The 26,486-nt window shown below is 41.7% G+C and overlaps 1 protein-coding gene across 2 annotated transcripts in view; it reads right to left on the reverse strand.

The window, feature by feature from the left end:
- The window catches only part of crocc2 (ciliary rootlet coiled-coil, rootletin family member 2), a 490,923-nt gene that overhangs the window by 453,950 nt on the left and 10,487 nt on the right, over window positions 1-26,486 (reverse strand). Inside the window, exon 2 of one of the 2 annotated variants that reach the window (XM_068041847.1) lies at window positions 17,283-17,433. In XM_068041847.1, coding sequence (XP_067897948.1) covers window positions 17,283-17,433 — 151 coding nt within the window. Of the gene's footprint in view, window positions 1-17,282; window positions 17,434-26,486 lie in introns of those variants that run through there. The other variant, XM_068041848.1, reaches the window with a different exon arrangement.

Here is a 26,486-nt window from a genome sequence, read left to right on the forward strand (position 1 = left end):
GCCAACCAATTTTCTATCCATCGCAATACACTACCCCCAATCCCATGCGATTTAATTTTACATGCTAATCTCTTATGTGGGACTTTGTCGAAAGCCTTCTGAAAGTCCAAATAAACCACATCCACTGGCTCCCCCTCATCAACTCTACTAGTTATATCCTCAAAGAATTCTAGTAGATTTGTCAAACATGATTTCCCTTTCGTAAATCTTCCAATGCTGTCCTTTCTCCTTGTGCGGAGCCAGTTGAAAGCTACTCATGTCTTTCAATTGTGGACATATTCTTCTCTGATTAAACGGGTGTTTACTACAGGGAGGGGTGCCAACAATGGAGAGAGTGCTCATGCTACATGGTCTTGGAGCGGGCCAAAGAAGTGGATAGAAAGGGACTTTCCATTCTCTTGCCCTGTGGCAAGTCCTTAACCTGTACTGGGGTTTGGCATTGAAATAAGAGGTAACAGGGACTTCAAGACCAATTGTAGCATTGCTACTGCAACCCTAGCTCAGATCTGCGAACTCAGCATAGAACAGGGATCGAGCCCAGGCACTTTCTTGATCTGTATTTTTCAGAACCACATTGGAACGTACATCTGTGCCATTGGACTCAAAATAATGTTATAAAAATAATTGTTCAGTAGCTTACTTACTCTACTTTCAACTTCAATGATATTCCCATTGTCTGCACAGTATATTCAGTAGTGCTTTAAAAGTTCAGTGTTGAAATGCAAAACAAAACTTTACTATAACTGCATTTCTAACTTTCTCAAACCATGCCTCCGCGCCCTCATCACACTGCTTCATACACGAATTAGTATTTACACAGGACCTGAAAATTGTGCAACTTCTTAACTCCCTGAGCCTGACAATCCTGTCATTACCTAATCATGTGCGATGGCGAGGAAGCGCCATCAATGGAGAGAGTGCACACGTCGTATGGCCTTGGAGTTGGAGAAAGCAGGGGTGGAAAGAAAGAGACTTTTCAATTTCTGGGCCCGCGACAAGGCTGCAATATCAGGATCCAGTGTGATTCTCTTTTTCGATGTCTTGAGCCTGAGTTAATAAAATAACTGAAAGCTGTTTTCCTCGCACCTCAGAGCTTTATATTCCTGGCCATGTGCTTTTCTGATGGATGGATCGGTCTAATCCGGTCACTCGTGTCTTTTGAGTTGAGACTGCTGGCAATTGGTGAAAAGGTGGGGAGGAGCAAAGAGGGGGTGCTGCCTTTGGCACTAAAGGATTTATGGTGATGAGGTTGGGTGAGTACAGTCTGAAGACACGGGACTTCCGGCAACCGCACAGAATAATGGCGTGGGATGGCTGTCGCGACGAGGTGAGAAATTATTCCTTTATTAGCCTTTATTTACATGTGTAAATTAAGGTTTTTTTGCTGAGCGGCGGGGAAGCCACCCCGAGGCCTCTGTGTCGTCAGTAAAATGGGGCAGGACCTTCCTGGTGTTGAGGCACACGGTGGGCCTCTCCTGCATGGGCCTCTCCCAGAAAGATTTTCCAGGCCCCCCACCACAACCCCTGATGCCCGGAGGGCTGGTAAAATTCAGCCCATTGAGTGAAATAAGCTGAATAAAACTTTGCAAGTTGGAAGAACTCATGACATTATTTTGCCCAAAGTGAAATAATTGACACATTCAAAAGGAAACTGCAAGTCTGAAAAGTTATTCTTTTGTGGGGGGACAGGGGGGGAGGGGGGTCCACGGATATGTATAAACTCCTGCATTCTTTCATTCAAGAAAAAAATGTTGACTTTGACAAAATCAAACCACAGCTGCTAGCGCATTTTTCTGGTTCATCAGGGAACTCCTCTTTGCTGACGATGCTGCTTTAACATCTCACACTGAAGAGTGCCTGCAGAGTCTCATCGACAGGTTTGCGGCTGCCTGCAATGAATTTGGCCTAACCATCAGCCTCAAGAAAACGAACATCATGGGGCAGGACGTCAGAAATGCTCCATCCATCAATATTGGCGACCACGCTCTGGAAGTGGTTCAAGAGTTCACCTACCTAGGCTCAACTATCACCAGTAACCTGTCTCTAGATACAGAAATCAACAAGCGCATGGGAAAGGCTTCCACTGCTATGTCCAGACTGGCCAAGAGAGTGTGGGAAAATGGCGCACTGACACGGAACACAAAGGTCCGAGTGTATCAAGCCTGTGTCCTCAGTACCTTGCTCTATGGCAGCGAGGCCTGGACAACGTATGTCAGCCAAGAGCGACGTCTCAATTCATTCCATCTTCGCTGCCTCCGGAGAATACTTGGCATCAGGTGGCAGGACCGTATCTCCAACACAGAAGTCCTCGAGGTGGCCAACATCCCCAGCTTACACACACTACTGAGTCAGCGGCGCTTGAGATGGCTTGGCCATGTGAGCCGCATGGAAGATGGCAGGATCTCCAAAGATACATTGTACAGCGAGCTCGCCACTGGTATCAGACCCACCGGCCGTCCATGTCTCCGCTTCAAAGACGTCTGCAAATGTGACATGAAGTTCTGTGACATTGATCTCAAGTTGTGGGAGTCAGTTGCCAGTGTTCGCCAGAGCTGGCGGGCAGTCATTAAGGCGGGGCTAAAGTGTGGCGAGTCGAAGAGACTTAGCAGTTGGCAGGAAAAAAGACAAAAGCGCAAGGGGAGAGCCAACTGTGTAACAGCCCCGACAATCAAATTTTTCTGCAGTGCCTGTGGAAGAGCCTGTCACTCTAGAATTGGCCTTTATAGCCACTCCAGGTGCTGCTCCACAAACCACTGACCACCTCCAGGTGCTTACCCATTGTCTCCCAAGACAAGGAGGCCAAAGAAGAAGATACAACAAATGTAATAATTCTTTAAAAATAATTTAAAAATATATATTTTTTAAGTTAATACTTATTTTCCCAGAACACACAATAGACCTGTGGGCTACAAACCCCTTTAATGTGAATATTAAAGGTAAACTACCATTCTCTATCCCATCAAAGCTATTAGGAGAGCTCAATGACATTTCATCAAACAGCTCGCTCAGCACCAAATTCAGCAAAATGCTGCTGAGGACATGTTGGTGTGAATACTCTGGTGAATACAGCACCACTTCTTCTGTAGCACTGTGAATGTTGTTAGAACAAAGAAGAACAAAGAACAGTACAGCACAGGAACAGGCCATTCGGCCCTCCAAGCCTGCGCCGAACTTGATTCCTGCCTAAACTAAAACCTTCTGCACTTCCAGGGTCCGTATCCCTCTATTACCATCCTATTCATGTATTTGTCAAGATGCCTCTTGAATGTCTCTATGGTTCCTGCTTCCACCACCTCCCCCGGCAACACGTTCCAGGCACTCACCACCTTCTGTGTAAAGAACTTGACCCGCACATCCCCTCTAAACTTTTCCCCTCTCACCTTAAACCTATTTCCCCTAGTAACTGACTCTTCCACCCTGGGAAAAAAGCTTCTGACTATCCACGCTGTCCATGCTGCTTATAACTTTGTAAACCTCTATTGTTGTTAATACTCTGGTGAATACAACACCACTTTTTCTGCAGCACTGTAAATGTTGTTGTTAATACTCTGGTGAATACAGCACCACTTCATCTGCAGCACTGAAAATGTTGTTGTTAATACTCTGGTGAATACAGCACCACTTCATCTGCAGCACTGTAAATGTTGTTGTTAATACTCTGGTGAATACAGCACCACTTCATCTGTAGCACTGTGAATGTTGTTGTTAATACTCTGGTGAATACAGCACCACTTCATCTGTAGCACTGAAAATGTTGTTGTTAATACTCTGGTGAATAGAGCACCACTTCATCTGCAGCACTGTGAATGTTGTTGTTAATACTCTGGTGAATACAGCACCACTTCATCTGCAGCACTGTAAATGTTGTTGTTAATACTCTGGTGAATACATCACCACTTCATCTGCAGCACTGTAAATGTTGTTGTTAATACTCTGGTGAATACAGCACCACTTCATCTGTAGCACTGTGAATTTTGTTGTTAATACTCTGGTGAATACAGCACCACATCTTCTGCAGCACTGAAAATGTTGTTGTTAATACTCTGGTGAATACAACACCACATCTTCTGCAGCACTGAAAATGTTGTTGTTAATACTTTGGTGAATACAACACCACTTTTTCTGCAGCACTGAAAATGTTGTTGTTAATACTCTGGTGAATACAGCACCACATCTTCTGCAGCACTGAAAATGTTGTTGTTAATACTCTGGTGAATACAACACCACATGTTCTGCAGCACTGAAAATGTTGTTGTTAATACTCTGGTGAATACAACACCACATCTTCTGCTGGACTGAAAATGTTGTTGTTAATACTCTGGTGAATACAGCACCACATCTTCTGCAGCACTGAAAATGTTGTTGTTAATACTCTGGTGAATACAGCACCACATCTTTGCAGCACTGAAAATGTTGTTGTTAATACTCTGGTGAATACAACACCACATCTTCTGCAGCACTGAAAATGTTGTTGTTAATACTCTGGTGAATACAACACCACATCTTCTGCAGCACTGAAAATGTTGTTGTTAATACTCTGGTGAATACAACACCACATCTTCTGCTGGACTGAAAATGTTGTTGTTAATACTCTGGTGAATACAGCACCACTTCATCTGCAGCACTGAAAATGTTGTTGTTAATACCCTGGTGAATACAGCACCACTTCATCTGCAGCACTGTAAATGTTGTTGTTAATACTCTGGTGAATACAGCACCACTTCATCTGTAGCACTGTGAATGTTGTTGTTAATACTCTGGTGAATACAGCACCACTTCATCTGTAGCACTGAAAATGTTGTTGTTAATACTCTGGTGAATAGAGCACCACTTCATCTGCAGCACTGTGAATGTTGTTGTTAATACTCTGGTGAATACAGCACCACTTCATCTGCAGCACTGTAAATGTTGTTGTTAATACTCTGGTGAATACAACACCACATCTTCTGCAGCACTGAAAATGTTGTTGTTAATACTTTGGTGAATACAACACCACTTTTTCTGCAGCACTGAAAATGTTGTTGTTAATACTCTGGTGAATACAGCACCACTTCATCTGCAGCACTGTAAATGTTGTTGTTAATACTCTGGTGAATACAGCACCACTTCATCTGTAGCACTGTGAATGTTGTTGTTAATACTCTGGTGAATACAGCACCACTTCATCTGTAGCACTGAAAATGTTGTTGTTAATACTCTGGTGAATAGAGCACCACTTCATCTGCAGCACTGTGAATGTTGTTGTTAATACTCTGGTGAATACAGCACCACTTCATCTGCAGCACTGTAAATGTTGTTGTTAATACTCTGGTGAATACATCACCACTTCATCTGCAGCACTGTAAATGTTGTTGTTAATACTCTGGTGAATACAGCACCACTTCATCTGTAGCACTGTGAATTTTGTTGTTAATACTCTGGTGAATACAGCACCACATCTTCTGCAGCACTGAAAATGTTGTTGTTAATACTCTGGTGAATACAACACCACATCTTCTGCAGCACTGAAAATGTTGTTGTTAATACTTTGGTGAATACAACACCACTTTTTCTGCAGCACTGAAAATGTTGTTGTTAATACTCTGGTGAATACAGCACCACATCTTCTGCAGCACTGAAAATGTTGTTGTTAATACTCTGGTGAATACAACACCACATGTTCTGCAGCACTGAAAATGTTGTTGTTAATACTCTGGTGAATACAACACCACATCTTCTGCTGGACTGAAAATGTTGTTGTTAATACTCTGGTGAATACAGCACCACATCTTCTGCAGCACTGAAAATGTTGTTGTTAATACTCTGGTGAATACAGCACCACATCTTTGCAGCACTGAAAATGTTGTTGTTAATACTCTGGTGAATACAACACCACATCTTCTGCAGCACTGAAAATGTTGTTGTTAATACTCTGGTGAATACAACACCACATCTTCTGCAGCACTGAAAATGTTGTTGTTAATACTCTGGTGAATACAACACCACATCTTCTGCTGGACTGAAAATGTTGTTGTTAATACTCTGGTGAATACAGCACCACTTCATCTGCAGCACTGAAAATGTTGTTGTTAATACCCTGGTGAATACAGCACCACTTCATCTGCAGCACTGTAAATGTTGTTGTTAATACTCTGGTGAATACAGCACCACTTCATCTGTAGCACTGTGAAAGTTGTTGTTAATACTCTGGTGAATACAGCACCACTTCATCTGTAGCACTGAAAATGTTGTTGTTAATACTCTGGTGAATACAGCACCACTTCATCTGCAGCACTGTAAATGTTGTTGTTAATACTCTGGTGAATACAGCACCACTTCATCTGTAGCACTGTGAATGTTGTTGTTAATACTCTGGTGAAAACAGCACCACTTCATCTGCAGCACTGTAAATGTTGTTAATACTCTGGTGAATACAGCACCACTTCATCTGCAGCACTGTAAATGTTGTTGTTAATACTCTGGTGAATACAGCACCACTTCATCTGTAGCACTGTGAATTTTGTTGTTAATACTCTGGTGAATACAGCACCACATCTTCTGCAGCACTGAAAATGTTGTTGTTAATACTCTGGTGAATACAACACCACATCTTCTGCAGCACTGAAAATGTTGTTGTTAATACTTTGGTGAATACAACACCACTTTTTCTGCAGCACTGAAAATGTTGTTGTTAATACTCTGGTGAATACAGCACCACATCTTCTGCAGCACTGAAAATGTTGTTGTTAATACTCTGGTGAATACAACACCACATCTTCTGCAGCACTGAAAATGTTGTTGTTAATACTCTGGTGAATACAACACCACATCTTCTGCTGGACTGAAAATGTTGTTGTTAATACTCTGGTGAATACAGCACCACATCTTCTGCAGCACTAAAAATGTTGTTGTTCATACTCTGGTGAATACAGCACCACATCTTTGCAGCACTGAAAATGTTGTTGTTAATACTCTGGTGAATACAACACCACATCTTCTGCAGCACTGAAAATGTTGTTGTTAATACTCTGGTGAATACAACACCACATCTTCTGCAGCACTGAAAATGTTGTTGTTAATACTCTGGTGAATACAACACCACATCTTCTGCTGGACTGAAAATGTTGTTGTTAATACTCTGGTGAATACAGCACCACATCTTCTGCAGCACTGAAAATGTTGTTGTTAATACTCTGGTGAATACAGCACCACATCTTTGCAGCACTGAAAATGTTGTTGTTAATACTCTGGTGAATACAACACCACTTCATCTGCAGCACTGAAAATGTTGTTGTTAATACTCTGGTGAATACAACACCACTTCTTCTGCGGCACTGAAAATGTTGTTGTTAATACTTTGGTGAATACAACACCACTTCTTCTGCGGCACTGTAAATGTTGTTGTTAATACTCTGGTGAATACAGCACCACATCTTCTGCAGCACTGTAAATGTTGTTGTTAATACTCTGGGGAATACAGCACCACTTCATCTGTAGCACTGTGAATTTTGTTGTTAATACTCTGGTGAATACAGCACAACATCTTTGCAGCACTGAAAATGTTGTTAATACTCTGGTGAATACAGCACCACATCTTCTGCAGCACTGAAAATGTTGTTGTTAATACTCTGGTGAATACAGCACCACATCTTCTGCAGCACTGTAAATGTTGTTGTTAATACTCTGGTGAATACAGCACCACTTCATCTGTAGCACTGTGAATTTTGTTGTTAATACTCTGGTGAATACAGCACCACATCTTTGCAGCACTGAAAATGTTGTTGTTAATACTCTGGTGAATACAGCACCACATCTTTGCAGCACTGAAAATGTTGCTGTTAATACTCTGGTGAATACAACACCACATCTTCTGCAGCACTGAAAATGTTGTTGTTAATACTCTGGTGAATACAACACCACATCTTCTGCAGCACTGAAAATGTTGTTGTTAATACTCTGGTGAATACAGCACCACATCTTCTGCAGTACTGAAAATGTTGTTGTTAATACTCTGGTGAATACAACACCACATCTTCTGCAGCACTGAAAATGTTGTTGTTAATACTCTGGTGAATACAGCACCACATCTTTGCAGCACTGAAAATGTTGTTGTTAATACTCTGGTGAATACAGCACCACATCTTCTGCAGCACTGAAAATGTTGTTGTTAATACTCTGGTGAATACAGCACCACATCTTCTGCAGCACTGAAAATGTTCTTGTTAATACTCTGGTGAATACAGCACCACATCTTTGCAGCACTGAAAATGTTGTTGTTAATACTCTGGTGAATACAACACCACTTCTTCTGCAGCACTGAAAATGTTGTTGTTAATACTTTGGTGAATACAACACCACTTCTTCTGCGGCACTGTAAATGTTGTTGTTAATACTCTGGTGAATACAGCACCACGTCTTCTGCAGCACTGTAAATGTTGTTGTTAATACTCTGGTGAATACAGCACCACTTCATCTGTAGCACTGTAAATGTTGTTGTTAATACTCTGGTGAATACAGCACCACATCTTCTGCAGCACTGAAAATGTTGTTGTTAATACTCTGGTGAAGACAGCACCACATCTTTGCAGCACTGAAAATGTTGTTGTTAATACTCTGGTGAATACAGCACCACATCTTTGCAGCACTGAAAATGTTGTTGTTAATACTCTGGTGAATACAACACCACATCTTCTGCAGCACTGAAAATGTTGCTGTTAATACTCTGGTGAATACAGCACCACATCTTTGCAGCACTGAAAATGTTGTTGTTAATACTCTGGTGAATACAGCACCACATCTTCTGCAGCACTGAAAATGTTGTTGTTAATACTCTGGTGAATACAGCACCACATCTTCTGCAGCACTGAAAATGTTGTTGTTAATACTCTGGTGAATACAGCACCACATCTTCTGCAGCACTGAAAATGTTCTTGTTAATACTCTGGTGAATACAGCACCACTTCATCTGCAGCACTGAAAATGTTGTTGTTAATACTCTGGTGAATACAACACCACTTCTTCTGCAGCACTGAAAATGTTGTTGTTAATACTTTGGTGAATACAACACCACTTCTTCTGCGGCACTGTAAATGTTGTTGTTAATACTCTGGTGAATACAGCACCACATCTTCTGCAGCACTGTAAATGTTGTTGTTAATACTCTGGTGAATACAGCACCACTTCATCTGTAGCACTGTGAATTTTGTTGTTAATACTCTGGTGAATACAACACCACTTCTTCTGCGGCACTGTAAATGTTGTTGTTAATACTCTGGTGAATACAGCACCACATCTTCTGCAGCACTGAACATGTTGTTGTTAATACTCTGGTGAATACAGCACCACATCTTTGCAGCACTGAAAATGTTGTTGTTAATACTCTGGTGAATACAACACCACATCTTCTGCAGCACTGAAAATGTTGCTGTTAATACTCTGGTGAATACAGCACCACATCTTTGCAGCACTGAAAATGTTGTTGTTAATACTCTGGTGAATACAGCACCACATCTTCTGCAGCACTGAAAATGTTGTTGTTAATACTCTGGTGAATACAACACCACATCTTCTGCAGCACTGAAAATGTTGTTGTTAATACTCTGGTGAATACAACACCACATCTTCTGCAGCACTGAAAATGTTGTTGTTAATACTCTGGTGAATACAGCACCACATCTTCTGCAGCACTGAAAATGTTGTTGTTAATACTCTGGTGAATACAACACCACATCTTCTGCAGCACTGAAAATGTTGTTGTTAATACTCTGGTGAATACAGCACCACATCTTTGCAGCACTGAAAATGTTGTTGTTAATACTCTGGTGAATACAGCACCACATCTTCTGCAGCACTGAAAATGTTGTTGTTAATACTCTGGTGAATACAGCACCACATCTTCTGCAGCACTGAAAATGTTCTTGTTAATACTCTGGTGAATACAGCACCACTTCATCTGCAGCACTGAAAATGTTGTTGTTAATACTCTGGTGAATACAACACCACTTCTTCAGCAGCACTGAAAATGTTGTTGTTAATACTTTGGTGAATACAACACCACTTCTTCTGCGGCACTGTAAATGTTGTTGTTAATACTCTGGTGAATACAGCACCACATCTTCTGCAGCACTGTAAATGTTGTTGTTAATACTCTGGTGAATACAGCACCACTTCATCTGTAGCAGTGTGAATTTTGTTGTTAATACTCTGGTGAATACAACACCACTTCTTCTGCGGCACTGTAAATGTTGTTGTTAATACTCTGGTGAATACAGCACCACATCTTCTGCAGCACTGAACATGTTGTTGTTAATACTCTGGTGAATACAGCACCACATCTTTGCAGCACTGAAAATGTTGTTGTTAATACTCTGGTGAATACAACACCACTTCTTCTGCAGCACTGAAAATGTTGTTGTTAATACTCTGGTGAATACAACACCATTTCTTCTGCAGCACTGAAAATGTTGTTGTTAATACTCTGGTGAATACAGCACCACATCTTCTGCAGCACTGAAAATGTTGTTGTTAATACTCTGGTGAATACAACACCATTTCTTCTGCAGCACTGAAAATGTTGTTGTTAATACTCTGGTGAATACAACACCACTTCTTCTGCAGCACTGAAAATGTTGTTGTTAATACTCTGGTGAATACAACACCATTTCTTCTGCAGCACTGTAAATGTTGTTGTTAATACTCTGGTGAATACAACACCACTTCTTCTGCAGCACTGAAAATGTTGTTGTTAATACTCTGGTGAATACAACACCACATCTTCTGCAGCACTGTAAATGTTGTTGTTAATACTCTGGTGAATACAGCACCACTTCATCTGTAGCACTGTGAATGTTGTTGTTAATACTCTGGTGAATACAGCACCACTTCATCTGTAGCACTGAAAATGTTCTTGTTAATACTCTGGTGAATACAGCACCACTTCATCTGCAGCACTGAAAATGTTGTTGTTAATACTCTGGTGAATACAGCACCACTTCATCTGCAGCACTGTAAATGTTGTTGTTAATACTCTGGTGAATACAGCACCACTTCATCTGTAGCACTGTGAATGTTGTTGTTAATACTCTGGTGAATACAGCACCACTTCATCTGTAGCACTGAAAATGTTGTTGTTAATACTCTGGTGAATAGAGCACCACTTCATCTGCAGCACTGTGAATGTTGTTGTTAATACTCTGGTGAATACAGCACCACTTCATCTGCAGCACTGTAAATGTTGTTGTTAATACTCTGGTGAATACAGCACCACTTCATCTGCAGCACTGTAAATGTTGTTGTTAATACTCTGGTGAATACAGCACCACTTCATCTGTAGCACTGTGAATTTTGTTGTTAATACTCTGGTGAATACAGCACCACATCTTCTGCAGCACTGAAAATGTTGTTGTTAATACTCTGGTGAATACAACACCACATCTTCTGCAGCACTGAAAATGTTGTTGTTAATACTTTGGTGAATACAACACCACTTTTTCTGCAGCACTGAAAATGTTGTTGTTAATACTCTGGTGAATACAGCACCACATCTTCTGCAGCACTGAAAATGTTGTTGTTAATACTCTGGTGAATACAACACCACATGTTCTGCAGCACTGAAAATGTTGTTGTTAATACTCTGGTGAATACAACACCACATCTTCTGCTGGACTGAAAATGTTGTTGTTAATACTCTGGTGAATACAGCACCACATCTTTGCAGCACTGAAAATGTTGTTGTTAATACTCTGGTGAATACAACACCACATCTTTTGCAGCACTGAAAATGTTGTTGTTAATACTCTGGTGAATACAACACCACATCTTCTGCAGCACTGAAAATGTTGTTGTTAATACTCTGGTGAATACAACACCACATCTTCTGCAGCACTGAAAATGTTGTTGTTAATACTCTGGTGAATACAGCACCACTTCATCTGCAGCACTGTAAATGTTGTTGTTAATACTCTGGTGAATACAGCACCACTTCATCTGTAGCACTGTGAATGTTGTTGTTAATACTCTGGTGAATACAGCACCACTTCATCTGTAGCACTGAAAATGTTGTTGTTAATACTCTGGTGAATACAGCACCACTTCATCTGCAGCACTGTAAATGTTGTTGTTAATACTCTGGTGAATACAACACCACTTCTTCTGCAGCACTGAAAATGTTGTTGTTAATACTCTGGTGAATACAACACCATTTCTTCTGCAGCACTGAAAATGTTGTTGTTAATACTCTGGTGAATACAACACCATTTCTTCTGCAGCACTGAAAATGTTGTTGTTAATACTCTGGTGAATACAACACCACTTCTTCTGCAGCACTGAAAATGTTGTTGTTAATACTCTGGTGAATACAACACCATTTCTTCTGCAGCACTGTAAATGTTGTTGTTAATACTCTGGTGAATACAACACCACTTCTTCTGCAGCACTGAAAATGTTGTTGTTAATACTCTGGTGAATACAACACCACATCTTCTGCAGCACTGAAAATGTTGTTGTTAATACTCTGGTGAATACAACACCATTTCTTCTGCAGCACTGAAAATGTTGTTGTTAATACTCTGGTGAATACAACACCATTTTTCTGCAGCACTGAAAATGTTGTTGTTAATACTCTGGTGAATACAACACCACTTCTTCTGCAGCACTGAAAATGTTGTTGTTAATACTCTGGTGAATACAACACCATTTCTTCTGCAGCACTGAAAATGTTGTTGTTAATACTCTGGTGAATACAACACCATTTCTTCTGCAGCACTGAAAATGTTGTTGTTAATACTCTGGTGAATACAGCACCACATCTTTGCAGCACTGAAAATGTTGTTGTTAATACTCTGGTGAATACAACACCACTTCTTCTGCAGCACTGAAAATGTTGTTGTTAATACTCTGGTGAATACAACACCATTTCTTCTGCAGCACTGTAAATGTTGTTGTTAATACTCTGGTGAATACAACACCACTTCTTCTGCAGCACTGAAAATGTTGTTGTTAATACTCTGGTGAATACAACACCACATCTTCTGCAGCACTGAAAATGTTGTTGTTAATACTCTGGTGAATACAGCACCACTTCTTCTGTAGCACTGTGAATGTTGTTAGAACAAAGAAGAACAAAGAACAGTACAGCACAGGAACAGGCCATTCGGCCCTCCAAGCGTGCGCCGATCTTGATGCCTGCCTAAACTAAAACCTTCTGCACTTCCGGGGTCCGTATCCCTCTATTACCATCCTATTCATGTATTTGTCAAGATGCCTCTTAAACGTCTCTATGGTTCCTGCCTCCACCACCTCCCCCGGCAACAAGTTCCAGGCACTCACCACCCTCTGTGTAAAGAACTTGCCTCTCACATCCCCTCTAAACTTTTCCCCTCTCACCTTAAACCTATTTCCCCTAGTAACTGACTCTTCCACCCTGGGAAAAAAGCTTCTGACTATCCACTCTGTCCATGCTGCTTATAACTTTGTAAACCTCTATTGTTGTTAATACTCTGGTGAATACAACACCACTTTTTCTGCAGCACTGTAAATGTTGTTGTTAATACTCTGGTGAATACAGCACAACATCTTCTGTAGCACTGAAAATGTTGTTGTTAATACTTTGGTGAATACAACACCACTTCTTCTGCGGCACTGTAAATGTTGTTGTTAATACTCTGGTGAATACAGCACCACATCTTCTGCAGCACTGTAAATGTTGTTGTTAATACTCTGGTGAATACAGCACCACTTCATCTGTAGCACTGTGAATTTTGTTGTTAATACTCTGGTGAATACAACACCACTTCTTCTGCGGCACTGTAAATGTTGTTGTTAATACTCTGGTGAATACAGCGCCACATCTTCTGCAGCACTGAACATGTTGTTGTTAATACTCTGGTGAATACAGCACCACATCTTTGCAGCACTGAAAATGTTGTTGTTAATACTCTGGTGAATACAACACCACTTCTTCTGCAGCACTGAAAATGTTGTTGTTAATACTCTGGTGAATACAACACCATTTCTTCTGCAGCACTGAAAATGTTGTTGTTAATACTCTGGTGAATACAGCACCACATCTTCTGCAGCACTGAAAATGTTGTTGTTAATACTCTGGTGAATACAACACCATTTCTTCTGCAGCACTGAAAATGTTGTTGTTAATACTCTGGTGAATACAACACCACTTCTTCTGCAGCACTGAAAATGTTGTTGTTAATACTCTGGTGAATACAACACCATTTCTTCTGCAGCACTGTAAATGTTGTTGTTAATACTCTGGTGAATACAACACCACTTCTTCTGCAGCACTGAAAATGTTGTTGTTAATACTCTGGTGAATACAACACCACATCTTCTGCAGCACTGAAAATGTTGTTGTTAATACTCTGGTGAATACAACACCATTTCTTCTGCAGCACTGAAAATGTTGTTGTTAATACTCTGGTGAATACAACACCATTTTTCTGCAGCACTGAAAATGTTGTTGTTAATACTCTGGTGAATACAACACCACTTCTTCTGCAGCACTGAAAATGTTGTTGTTAATACTCTGGTGAATACAACACCATTTCTTCTGCAGCACTGAAAATGTTGTTGTTAATACTCTGGTGAATACAACACCATTTCTTCTGCAGCACTGAAAATGTTGTTGTTAATACTCTGGTGAATACAGCACCACATCTTTGCAGCACTGAAAATGTTGTTGTTAATACTCTGGTGAATACAACACCACTTCTTCTGCAGCACTGAAAATGTTGTTGTTAATACTCTGGTGAATACAACACCACATCTTCTGCAGCACTGAAAATGTTGTTGTTAATACTCTGGTGAATACAGCACCACTTCTTCTGTAGCACTGTGAATGTTGTTAGAACAAAGAAGAACAAAGAACAGTACAGCACAGGAACAGGCCATTCGGCCCTCCAAGCGTGCGCCGATCTTGATGCCTGCCTAAACTAAAACCTTCTGCACTTCCGGGGTCCGTATCCCTCTATTACCATCCTATTCATGTATTTGTCAAGATGCCTCTTAAACGTCTCTATGGTTCCTGCCTCCACCACCTCCCCCGGCAACAAGTTCCAGGCACTCACCACCCTCTGTGTAAAGAACTTGCCTCTCACATCCCCTCTAAACTTTGCCCCTCTCACCTTAAACCTATTTTCCCTAGTAACTGACTCTTCCACCCTGGGAAAAAAGCTTCTGACTATCCACTCTGTCCATGCTGCTTATAACTTTGTAAACCTCTATTGTTGTTAATACTCTGGTGAATACAACACCACTTTTTCTGCAGCACTGTAAATGTTGTTGTTAATACTCTGGTGAATACAACACCACTTCTTCTGCAGCACTGAAAATGTTGTTGTTAATACTCTGGTGAATACAGTACCACTTCTTCTGCAGCACTGAAAATGTTGTTGTTAATACTCTGGTGAATACAACACCACTTCTTCTGCAGCACTGAAAATGTTGTTGTTAATACTCTGGTGAATACAACACCATTTCTTCTGCAGCACTGAAAATGTTGTTGTTAATACTCTGGTGAATACAACACCACTTCTTCTGCAGCACTGAAAATGTTGTTGTTAATACTCTGGTGAATACAACACCATTTCTTCTGCAGCACTGTAAATGTTGTTGTTAATACTCTGGTGAATACAACACTATTTCTTCTGCAGCACTGTAAATGTTGTTGTTAATACTCTGGTGAATACAGCACCACTTCTTCTGCAGCACTGAAAATGTTGTTGTTAATACTCTGGTGAATACAACACCATTTCTTCTGCAGCACTGAAAATGTTGTTGTTAATACTCTGGTGAATACAGCACCACTTCTTCTGTAGCACTGTGAATGTTGTTAGAACAAAGAAGAACAAAGAACAGTACAGCAGAGGAACAGGCCATTCGGCCCTCCAAGCGTGCGCCGATCTTGATGCCTGCCTAAACTAAAACCTTCTGCACTTCCGGGGTCCGTATCCCTCTATTACCATCCTATTCATGTATTTGTCAAGATGCCTCTTAAACGTCTCTATGGTTCCTGCCTCCACCACCTCCCCCGGCAACAAGTTCCAGGCACTCACCACCCTCTGTGTAAAGAACTTGCCTCTCACATCCCCTCTAAACTTTGCCCCTCTCACCTTAAACCTATTTCCCCTAGTAACTGACTCTTCCACCCTGGGAAAAAAGCTTCTGACTATCCACTCTGTCCATGCTGCTTATAACTTTGTAAACCTCTATTGTTGTTAATACTCTGGTGAATACAACACCACTTCTTCTGCAGCACTGTAAATGTTGTTGTTAATACTCTGGTGAATACAGCACCACATCTTCTGTAGCACTGAAAATGTTGTTGTTAATACTTTGGTGAATACAACACCACTTCTTCTGCAGCACTGAAAATGTTGTTGTTAATACTCTGGTGAATACAACACCACTTCTTCTGCAGCACTGAAAATGTTGTTGTTAATACTTTGGTGAATACAACACCACTTCTTCTGCAGCACTGAAAATGTTGTTGTTAATACTTTGGTGAATACAGCACCACATCTTCTGCAGCACTGTAAATGTTGTTGTTAATACTCTGGTGAATACAGCACCACATCTTCTGCAGCACTGTAAATGTTGTTGTTAATACTCTGGTGAATACAGCATCACATCTTCTGCAGCACTGTAAATGTTGTTGTTAATACTCTGGTGAATACAGCATCACATCTTCTGCAGCACTGAAAATGTTGTTGTTAATACTCTGGTGAATACAACACCACTTCTTCTGCAGCACTGAAAATGTTGTTGTTAATACTCTGGTGAATACAGCACCACTTCTTCTGCAGCACTGAAAATGTTGGTCCCATTTAGCACAACCTACTTATGCGAAGCTGGATTTTCATCAATGGCATCAATGAAAGCAAAGTCCCATGCAAGGATGATTATTGATCATAACGTGCATGTGTGTTTGTCAAAGATACCTCCAAATCTTGGCAGAAATGTTTCTCAGCAACAGCAACAAATTTCACAGGAAGTGTGAAACAAAAATATTAATAAACACATGTGTTAAATTGTATAACGAATTTTTATACAAAAAAAATTACTGATTGTGTTAGCAGGGAATTCACACAATTTTTCTAATGTGAGAGGGAAACCTCAGAAGCAAAAAGGTTGAGAACCCCTGCAATAGGGCAGTGCAAAAGCTACAGGATGCAGAAGCAGTGGTCCTTGTCGAACTAAAGTCTTACTCTCCATTTACATGATGACACAGACATTGTATTCATCATTCCATTCCTTTGTGTTATGTTTTCCACTTTGAGCCTTTCACTAACCTTCCATCCTTTCCTCACTTAGATTTTTGGTAACTATCTCTCGGATTCGAGCTGGGACTGGAGTTAGTGTAGCACCCTCCCCTTCTCCACGCACCGTCAGACTTTTATCCTCTCCACTCGCCTCTGGGTTCAATACAGTGTCTTCTAGTTTCTGAAACAGCAGGAAAACAATGAGTTGAGACATACACACACATTCTCAGACTGAGAAATTCAGAACATGCTGCAATACCTACCGTAGTTTCCCCCAACACTTAAAATAAATAGACCTAGAGAACTAAATCCCAATGGTGATATTTGATGTTATTTGTAAAGTTTTCACAGTTTTCCATAAGCTTTATCATCATTAAAATAACAGAATTGTTAGGAGAAAGCAAGGGAACAGTGAACCATAGAGGGAAGAATATCCATGAGAAACTAAACTGTTGGACTGATTACTGGGAAAACATCTACCTTTAGAAGAATGCAATGATTTTAGACCTTATTATACGCAGGATCTGGAAAAGAATTTACATGAAGTGAAACCACATAGTGTCCCAGAATCACTAGAGGAAGATAATGAGTCTAAACTTAGTGCCCATTACTCCCAGAAACTGGAAAAAGATGAGATGTTACAGACCAGGAAATCCTCTGAAATCAGTTACAACTGACTTCCATCTAGTTTCAGGCCTTACTGCCCATTCTTTTCTGGGACCGAGATTAGAGTAACAAATGGACAGAAATAAAATATCTTGTGGTGAAGCAAAGGTTTATGGATCTCAAATTTTTGAGGGACTGAATTTTACGAGGGGAGTCAGACCCTGACATTGGTGTTAAAGAAAGGGTCCTGAGCTCGCACTTGCTGGCAATGGGATCTGCTGGACAAATTTACTGGAGGCAGCCTCTTAATTGGCTGCCTGTGGGCCTGCGTCCAATTAAGGATAGCGGGTAGGCACCTGGTGTTGCCGGGCAGCTCTGAAGCCTCTGCAATGCAACCAGGAGAGGTGGTCACTCCTGAGGAATGCAGAAGACCTGAAGCCTATCAGAAGTAGCTAAAAAAAAAATTCCTGGGGACCAATGTCAGAGGGGAAACCCGTCCAGGGAAGGTGTTGGGGCTGCCTTTCCTGCCTTTCCCATTAAACGTTCCACCCCCGGGCTGCCACTAGGAGGCCGCCTTCATTGTCCTGGAGGCTGACCCACGCAGCGGACGAGGGGGATACCCCCGCTGTTGGCAAAATGCTGACAGCACTGTAAAATGGCCCCTAACTGGCCTTTAATTATCGAACTTGGCTGCCTGCCTCCTTGAAGTGGGCAGTCTGTCTGCTTCTGTTAAAGTGCCTCAATGACGGGACTGCATCAGGGAGCCTGTCTCCCTGCAGTCGGTAAAATCCTGGTGATTTTTGGGTTTTGTTTATGGCAGTCACACATTCCCCACTAGATGGGGATAGATATATGCAAACCAGCAAGCAATAAGCCGGTTTGAACGGGGCTGAACTTTGGCAAAAGAAACACCTCTTTCGGTGGATCATCGAGCTTCCTGAGATAGAAGGGCAGCCTCGTTTATATTGCTGCATAGTTCCCAGCAGTACGGCACTGAATGTTCTGTTCAGATCATGTGCTAAGTTCTCAGAGTGAGCTCGAGCTCACAACCTTCAACTTAGGGCTGCCGTCAGCAGCAGCCCAGTAAAGTACATGGGTCACTCAATGACTTGTGATGCATTGACTTACCACAGCCAAGTACAGTCAGCTGACAACAGGCAGTGTGCTTGCTGTAGTATAATGTGTTATACTGGACATTGGGTTGTTACTGAGTGAAAATGCTGCTCACGCTGTTTACCTCATCATAGGAAGTGATGTACATTGCATGTGTGAATCCTTTGTGTACAGCCTTGGAAGATGTAAACCATAGCAGGAAGACATGTTTCATAAAGCTCCTGTTTCTTTTAACCTATCGGACTCTTTAGATATTCAGTATTAGACGAACATTAGAGAATATTACATGGTGGCAATGTGGTGAACAGTAATGATCAAAAAGTCCCTACCTTTACCGGAAGGCATCAAGAAAGCCACAGGCCTAAATCAAGCTGAGGCATGGCCGAAGTGATATTGAAGATTTGCCAGGTATTGCACACTGGGCCTCGCTGTGAAGCCGAGCAGTGAGCAGGTCAGTACGCTGTTATAAGTGATGGGTGACAGTGCGGATGATATTCTCGGCACTCAGGGTATCGACAAGGAGAAAGCCACGTACGATGAAGTATTCAAAGCACTCGAGACACATTTAAATTTGAGAAAGAATATCATTGTCGAGCGACCTAAATTTAACAAACGTACCCAATGTCAAATGGAAAGGTTGATGCATTTATAAATAACCTACATAAGCTTGCAGAAGACGGAGTATGGTGGTTTGAAGGACAAATTGATCAGAGACAGAATTGTTGTTGGAGTGTTTGATAACACTTTGTCTGACCATTTGCAGTCAAGAGATGTGCTAACCTTAGCAAAGGCAATCCAACTTAGCAGACAAGAGGAGGTCAAGAAACAGAATCGATCTGTGGTCCGAACTGACAGGGAGAGTCCCATCTGGAAAGCAACCGACTCAATTGAGTTTGTTAGGCATAAGAAAGGGAAAGATGGCGATAAAAAGCAAGGAAGACAGGAGGAGCGTCTATCGGCAGCCAGAGCTAACTGCAATAGGTATGGCTGAGACAGGCACAGGCGGGAAAACTGTCCCATCAAAGAGGCTGAATGCATTGTGTGGGAAGATGTGCCACTTCAAGGCAGTGTGCCGTAGCAAAGAGCCAGTACAGAACATACATAAAGGGAAACTTTCGAAAGGGAGCAAGATCAGCAAAGTAGAGGATATTCACGATGTTGAGATACCTTTCCTGGGAGAGATCCAGGAACCAAGCAGTAGTTGCTGGAGTGCAGAGATCCTTGTAGAGGGAAACAAGACGCACTTTCAGTTAGACACTGGAGCAGCAGTTTGGGTTCTTTCTGATGCCGAACCGTGGTTAGATAGGAACAATCCTCAGCCATCAGACAGAAAATTATACAGGCCAAGAGGGATAGAAATCAAAGTCATAAGAAAACTAAAGGCAACCCTCCAATACCGAGAAAAATAAATCACAGAAACATTGTATGTGATTCAAAATCAGAATTGTTCACTTTTAATCAGGAAAGCATGCTCTGACTTGCACCTGATTTCCGAAGTAGAGGAACTGGAAAGCAGAGATCAGCCCAGAAACTTTAGGGCTGAATTCCCACAGCTGTTCACAGGACTAGGGAAGCTCAAGACAGCATACCATATAACCCTACTGCTTGAAGCAAAGCCAGTGTGCCTGTTTACACCCAGAAAAGTTCCTCACCCATTCTTGCCAAAAGTAAAGAAGGAAATAGACTCTTATGATGAAGCAAGGAGTTACTTCACCTGTGACAGAGCCTACAAGCTGATGCTCAGGGATGGTTCAGGTGCCAAAACAACATGGATCTATTAGAATTCGTGTTGATCTTACACAGCTCAACAAAACAGTTGAACACGAAGATCATCCTATGTTGTCCGTAGATGAGAGCTTAGCTAAATTGGGGAAGAGTTCAATTTTCATGAAGCTAGATCCAAATAGTGTTTTTTGGCAACTACCCCTTGATGAAGAGTCTACGTTGCTCACAACCTTCATTACCCCATTTGGAAGGTTTTGTTTCACCAGATTACCCTTTGGTATCACATTAGCTCCTGAAATCTTCCAGAGGACAATGCCAAGCATTCTAGAAGGACAGAATGGCGTCGTATGTCATATGGATGATATCCTGATCCATGGATTCACTCATACAGAATATGACACTGGAGTGAGAGCAATGCTGCAATGCGTAGAGAAAGCAGGACTTACCTTCAGTAACAAATGTGAATTCTCGCAGTTGACTGATCTGGTGTCAGAGTTGATTCACAGAAGACAAGAACAGTCAATGAGTTTCCAGCTCCTAGGAACACAACTGAGCTACACAGATTCACGGGCACAAGTTGGAAAGTTTCTGCCCAACCTAGCTGTAGTCAATGAGCCACGACATCAACTGTTGCAAAAGGACAATACATGGTGCTGCGAGGAAGCACAACAGAGATCTTTGGAGAAAATCCCAAAAGATCCTAATATCACCTGATGTGTTAGCTCACGATGATCCAGATCTTCCCATCATCATTGCTGCAGATGCATCTTCTACAGGACTGGGAGCTGTACTCTTTCAGATACAGATGGATGGAAAGCGCAGACCAGTTTACTGCGCATCCTGTTCACTGACAGAGACTGAAAAAGATATGCAGTGATAGAAAAAGAAGCATGAGTAGTTACATGGGCTTGCAGATTGTGTTCTTGGTCTTCACTTCAAGATAGAGACAGACTACAAATTTTTGGTGACTCTCTTAAATTCGAAGGTGTTAGCAAAAATGCCTCCATGAGTACAACAATTCAGACTGAGGATGATGAGGTTTGATACAAAGACAGAATATGTTCCAGGAAAGCAGCAGATCACAGTAGATGTCCCATAACCCAGTGACAAGACTTAAAAAAGGTAATGCATCCCTTATTGAACAGGTAGAAACTTTGACATCGACAACAACCATAAACCTACCAGCAACAACTCAGCGACTGAACAAAATCAAAGATGCACAGAAATCTGCTGAAGAATGCGCTCAGGTCAGGGAATACTGTGTCAAAGGATGGCCAGCATACATGCCCCATAATCCCATTCTCAGATAGTAGCATGAACTGAGAGGATATCTCAATGTAGTTGATAATTTACTCAGCTAAGACAAGAGATTGGTCATTCCGAGAGTCCTGAGACTAGACATACTACAAAGATTGCACCAAGGATATTTGGGCAATACAAAATATCAAGTGTTATGAAGATGCTTCCATATTTTTTGTTAAGCATTTTTTGAGGAGTCATTTAAATTGTGGAGGTGGATTCATTGGAAGGCTGAAGATTTCATAAATGCTTTGTTTGGTTCTTGACTGAAAGGACACTAAGATGTTGTTTGAAAACAACATTTGCTGGAAATCTTTGCTTTTAGCTTAATAAACAACAGAAAACTTGGTGACTTGGGGAAGATGCTTACAGAGAAGCAACATGTCAAGGTTTATGGAGGTCAGGATGTTGACTTTCTGTTTGGGGTTTGGATTTTTTTTCAGTTCAATTGGGGTGTGAACTGTTTTGAAGACAGTTGGAGATTAACTTGCCAAGGAAAAAACATCCAGTTCACCTCTTTCTCTACCTCTTTGAAGAAACCCTGCAAAGATTCAGTGTGGGAGAGCTAAACTCCCTGGTGCTGCAGCACTCCTGAGAAGCTGGAAAAACTTGCCAGATTAATTCTCAACGCCGCCTGAAAAGAACTGATTTAGAAAAGATCCCAGTGACCCGTCTCAGTATACCCGGATGCCAGATCAAATGGGACAACTGACTTCCTTCAATATCTTCTCTTTTTCCTTCATGAATGAGCAAGTATTTGGCCAAAGTATTCCTTTTTTGTCTTTTTTTGTAACAACCTCTGCAGTGAGAATTTCTGTATTTTTGTCTGTGAGTGTGTGTGTGGGGAGCTGCATGTGGATTCACTGTGGAGCATCCGTGATGCTGAGGACATCGTGGATAGCGTATTTAGCGAGGTGGTCACACCGCAGGTAATGGCTACACAGGCAGAAAAGGGATGGGTGACCACCAGGCGGAGTAGTCGGCGCAGGGAGGTAGTGTAGGAGTCCCTTGTGGCCATTACCCTGTCAAACAGATATATCACTTTGAATACTGTTGGGGGGATGACCTCCCAGGGGAAAGCAGCAACAACCAAGCTCATGGCACCACGGATGGCTCTGCTGCATAGCAGGGGAGGAAAAGACTGGGAGAGCCATAGTGATAGGAGATTCAATTGTAAAAGGAACAGACAGGTGTTGCTGTGACCACAAACAAGACTCCAGAATGGTATGTTGCCTCCCTGGTGCTCGGGTCAAGGATGTCTTGGAGCGGCTACAGGACATTCTGAAGGGGGAGGGTGAACAGCCAGGGGTCGTGGTACAGGTCGGTACCAACGACATAGGTAGAAAAAGGGATGAGGTCCTGCAAGATGAATTTAAGGAGTTAGGAGCTAAATTAAAAAGCAGGGCCTCAAAGGTAGTAATCTCAGGATTACTTCCTGTGCCACATGTTAGTGAATATAGGAACAGGTAAATAGACCAGATGAATGCGTGGCTGGAGAAATAGTGCAGGAGGGAGGGATTTAGATTCCTGGGACATTGGGACCGGTTCTGGGGAAGGTGGGACCTGTACAAGTGGGACGGGTTACACCCAGGCAGGACTGGAACTGACATCCTAGCAGGGTCAGTTGCTAGTGCTGTTGGGGAGGATTTTTAAACTAGAATGGCAGGGCGATGGGAACCTGAGCGGGGAGACTGAGGAGGACGAAACAAGTATAGAAACGAAAGACAGGAAACAAAAAGGTAAACGTGGAAGGCATAGAAATCAAGGGCAAGAAACAAATAGGGCCATAGTGCAAAATAATGCTAAGATGACTAAGAATGTTAAAAAGACATTGCTAAAGGCATTGTGTCTCAATGCACGGTAGGCGAATTAACCGCGCAAATAGATGTAAATGGATACGAAAGAGTTGCAATTACGGAGACATGGCTGCAGGTTGACCCAGGATGGGAACTGAACATCGAGGGGTATTCAGTATTTAGGAAGGACAGGCAAAAAGGGAAAGGGGGTGGAGTAGCGTTGTTAGTAAAATAGGAAATCAATACAATAGTGAGGAAGGATATTAGCTCAGAGAATCCTGATGTGGAATCTGTATGGGTGGAGCTAAGAAACACCAAGGGGAAGAAATCATTGGTAGGAGTTGTATATAGACCCCCAAGCAGCAGTGGTGATGTAGAGGATGGCATTAAACAGGAAATTAGAGACGCATGCAATAAGGGTGCAACTGTAATTATGGGTGAATTTAATCTACATATAGAGTGGGCAAACCAAATTAGCAATAATACTGTAGAAGAGGAATTCCTGGAGTGCGTACATGATGGTTTTTTGGACCTATACGTTGAGGAACCAACGAGGGAACAGGCCATCCTAGACTGGGTATTGTGTAATGAGAAAGGATTAGTTAACAATCTTGTTGTGCAGGGTCCCTTGGGGAAGAGCGAACATAACATGATAGAGTTCTTCATTAATGTGGAGAGTGAGAGAGTTGATTCCGAGACTAGGGTCCTGAATCTAAATAAAGGAAACTATGAAGGTATGAGCCGCAAGTTGGCTATGATAGATTGGGGAATGTTACTTAAAGGGTTGACAGTAGATAGGCAATGGCTAGCATTTAAAGAGTGCATGGATGAATTACAACAATTGTTCATTCCTATCTGGCGCAAAAATAAAACAGGAAGGGTGGCTCAACCATGGCTTACAAAAGAAATTAGGGATAGTATTAGATTCAAGAAGGAGAAATATAAAATGGCCAGAACAAGCAGCAAACCTGAGGATTGGGAGCAGTTTAGAATTCAGCAAAGGAGGACAAAGGGACTGATTAAGAAGGGGAAAACAGAGTATGAGAGTAAGCTTGCAGAGAACATAAAAACTGACTGTAAAAGCTTCTATAGATATGTGAAGAGAAAAAGATTAGTGAAGACAAATGTGAGTCCCGTACAGTCAGAAACGGGGGAATTTATAATGGAGAACAAAGAAATGGCAGACCAATTAAATATATATTTTGGTTCTGTCTTCACAAAGGAGGACACAAATTACCTCCCTAAATGTTGGGAAACATAGGGTCTAGTGAGAAGGAGGAACTGTATGAAATCAGTATTAGTAGAGAAATGGTGTTAGGGAAATTGATGGGATTGAAGGCCGATAAATCCCCAGGGCCTGATAATCTACATCCCAGAGTACTTAAGGAAGTGGCCCTAGAAATATAAGATGCATTGCTGGTCATTTTTCAAAATTCTATAGACTTTGGAACAGTTCCAATGGATTGGAGGGTCGCTAATGAAACCCCACCATTTAAAAACAGGAGGTAGAGAGAAAACAGGAAATTATAGACCAGTTACCCTGATAATCAGTAGTGGGGAAAATGCTAGAGTCCATTTTAAAAGATGTAATAGCAGAGCACTTGGAAAACAATGACAGGATCGGACAAAGTCAGCATGGAGTTACAAAAGGGAAATCATGCTTGACAAATCCACTGGAATTTTTTGAGGATGTAACTAGTAGAATAGATAAGGGAGAAGCAGTGGATGTGGTGCATTTGGACTTTCAGAAGGCTTTTGATAAGGTCCCATATAAGAGATCAGCATGCAAAATCAAAGCACATGGGATTGGGGGTAAGGTACTGACATGGATAGAGAACTGGTTGGCGGACAGGAAACAAAGAGTAGGAATAAATGGGTCTATTCTATGGGATCTCATAGAAACCTACAAAATTCTCACAGGACTGAACAGAATAGATGCAGGAAGGATGTTCCCGATGGCGGAGGAGTCCAGGACCAGGGGGCACAGTCTAAGGATAAGGGGTAAGCCATTTAGGACTGAGATGAGGAGAGATTTCTTCACCCAGAGAGTGGTGAACCTATGGAATTCGCTACCATGGAAAGCAATTGAGGCCAAATCATTAAATATATTCAAGAAAGAGTTAGATATAGTTCTTAGGGCTAAAGGGATCAAGGGATACAGGGAGAAAGCGGGAACAGAGTACTGACTTTGGATGTTCAGCCATGATCATATTGAATGGTGGTGTAGGCTCGAAGGGCCGAATGGCCTACTCTTGCTCCTATTTTTCTATGTTTCTTCTATTGAGCGTATCAGTAACTTGGTAAACATTTAAATATATGTTGTCACCTGTGCAGAATTGGAACTAGAAAAGACAGTGCACTGCTCCCACCTCGGTCGTAATACAAGCCAGAGCAAGATATTCTGTTTGGTCGCCAGCTCTCTCAAAATCACTAGAACAGATGATATCAAGCTGTATTAATTGTGTTATTCATCATCAAGAGACAAGAAAACCGTCATCTTCCTTTCCATCAAGACCATGGGATGGAACTTTTCAAACACAGAGGTAAAATGTTCTTGATCATAGTAGACTATTACTCAAGATGGAAAGAAGTCAGGCAACTGCAGGGTCACACGTCTGAAGCAGTAATTACATCGTTGAAAGGGATAGCTGCAACACATGGAAGCCCAGATCTTGTAATCTCAGACAATGGACCA

This window comes from Heterodontus francisci, chromosome 11 (genome assembly GCF_036365525.1).
Source record: "Heterodontus francisci isolate sHetFra1 chromosome 11, sHetFra1.hap1, whole genome shotgun sequence".
Lineage (NCBI taxonomy): Eukaryota > Metazoa > Chordata > Chondrichthyes > Heterodontiformes > Heterodontidae > Heterodontus > Heterodontus francisci.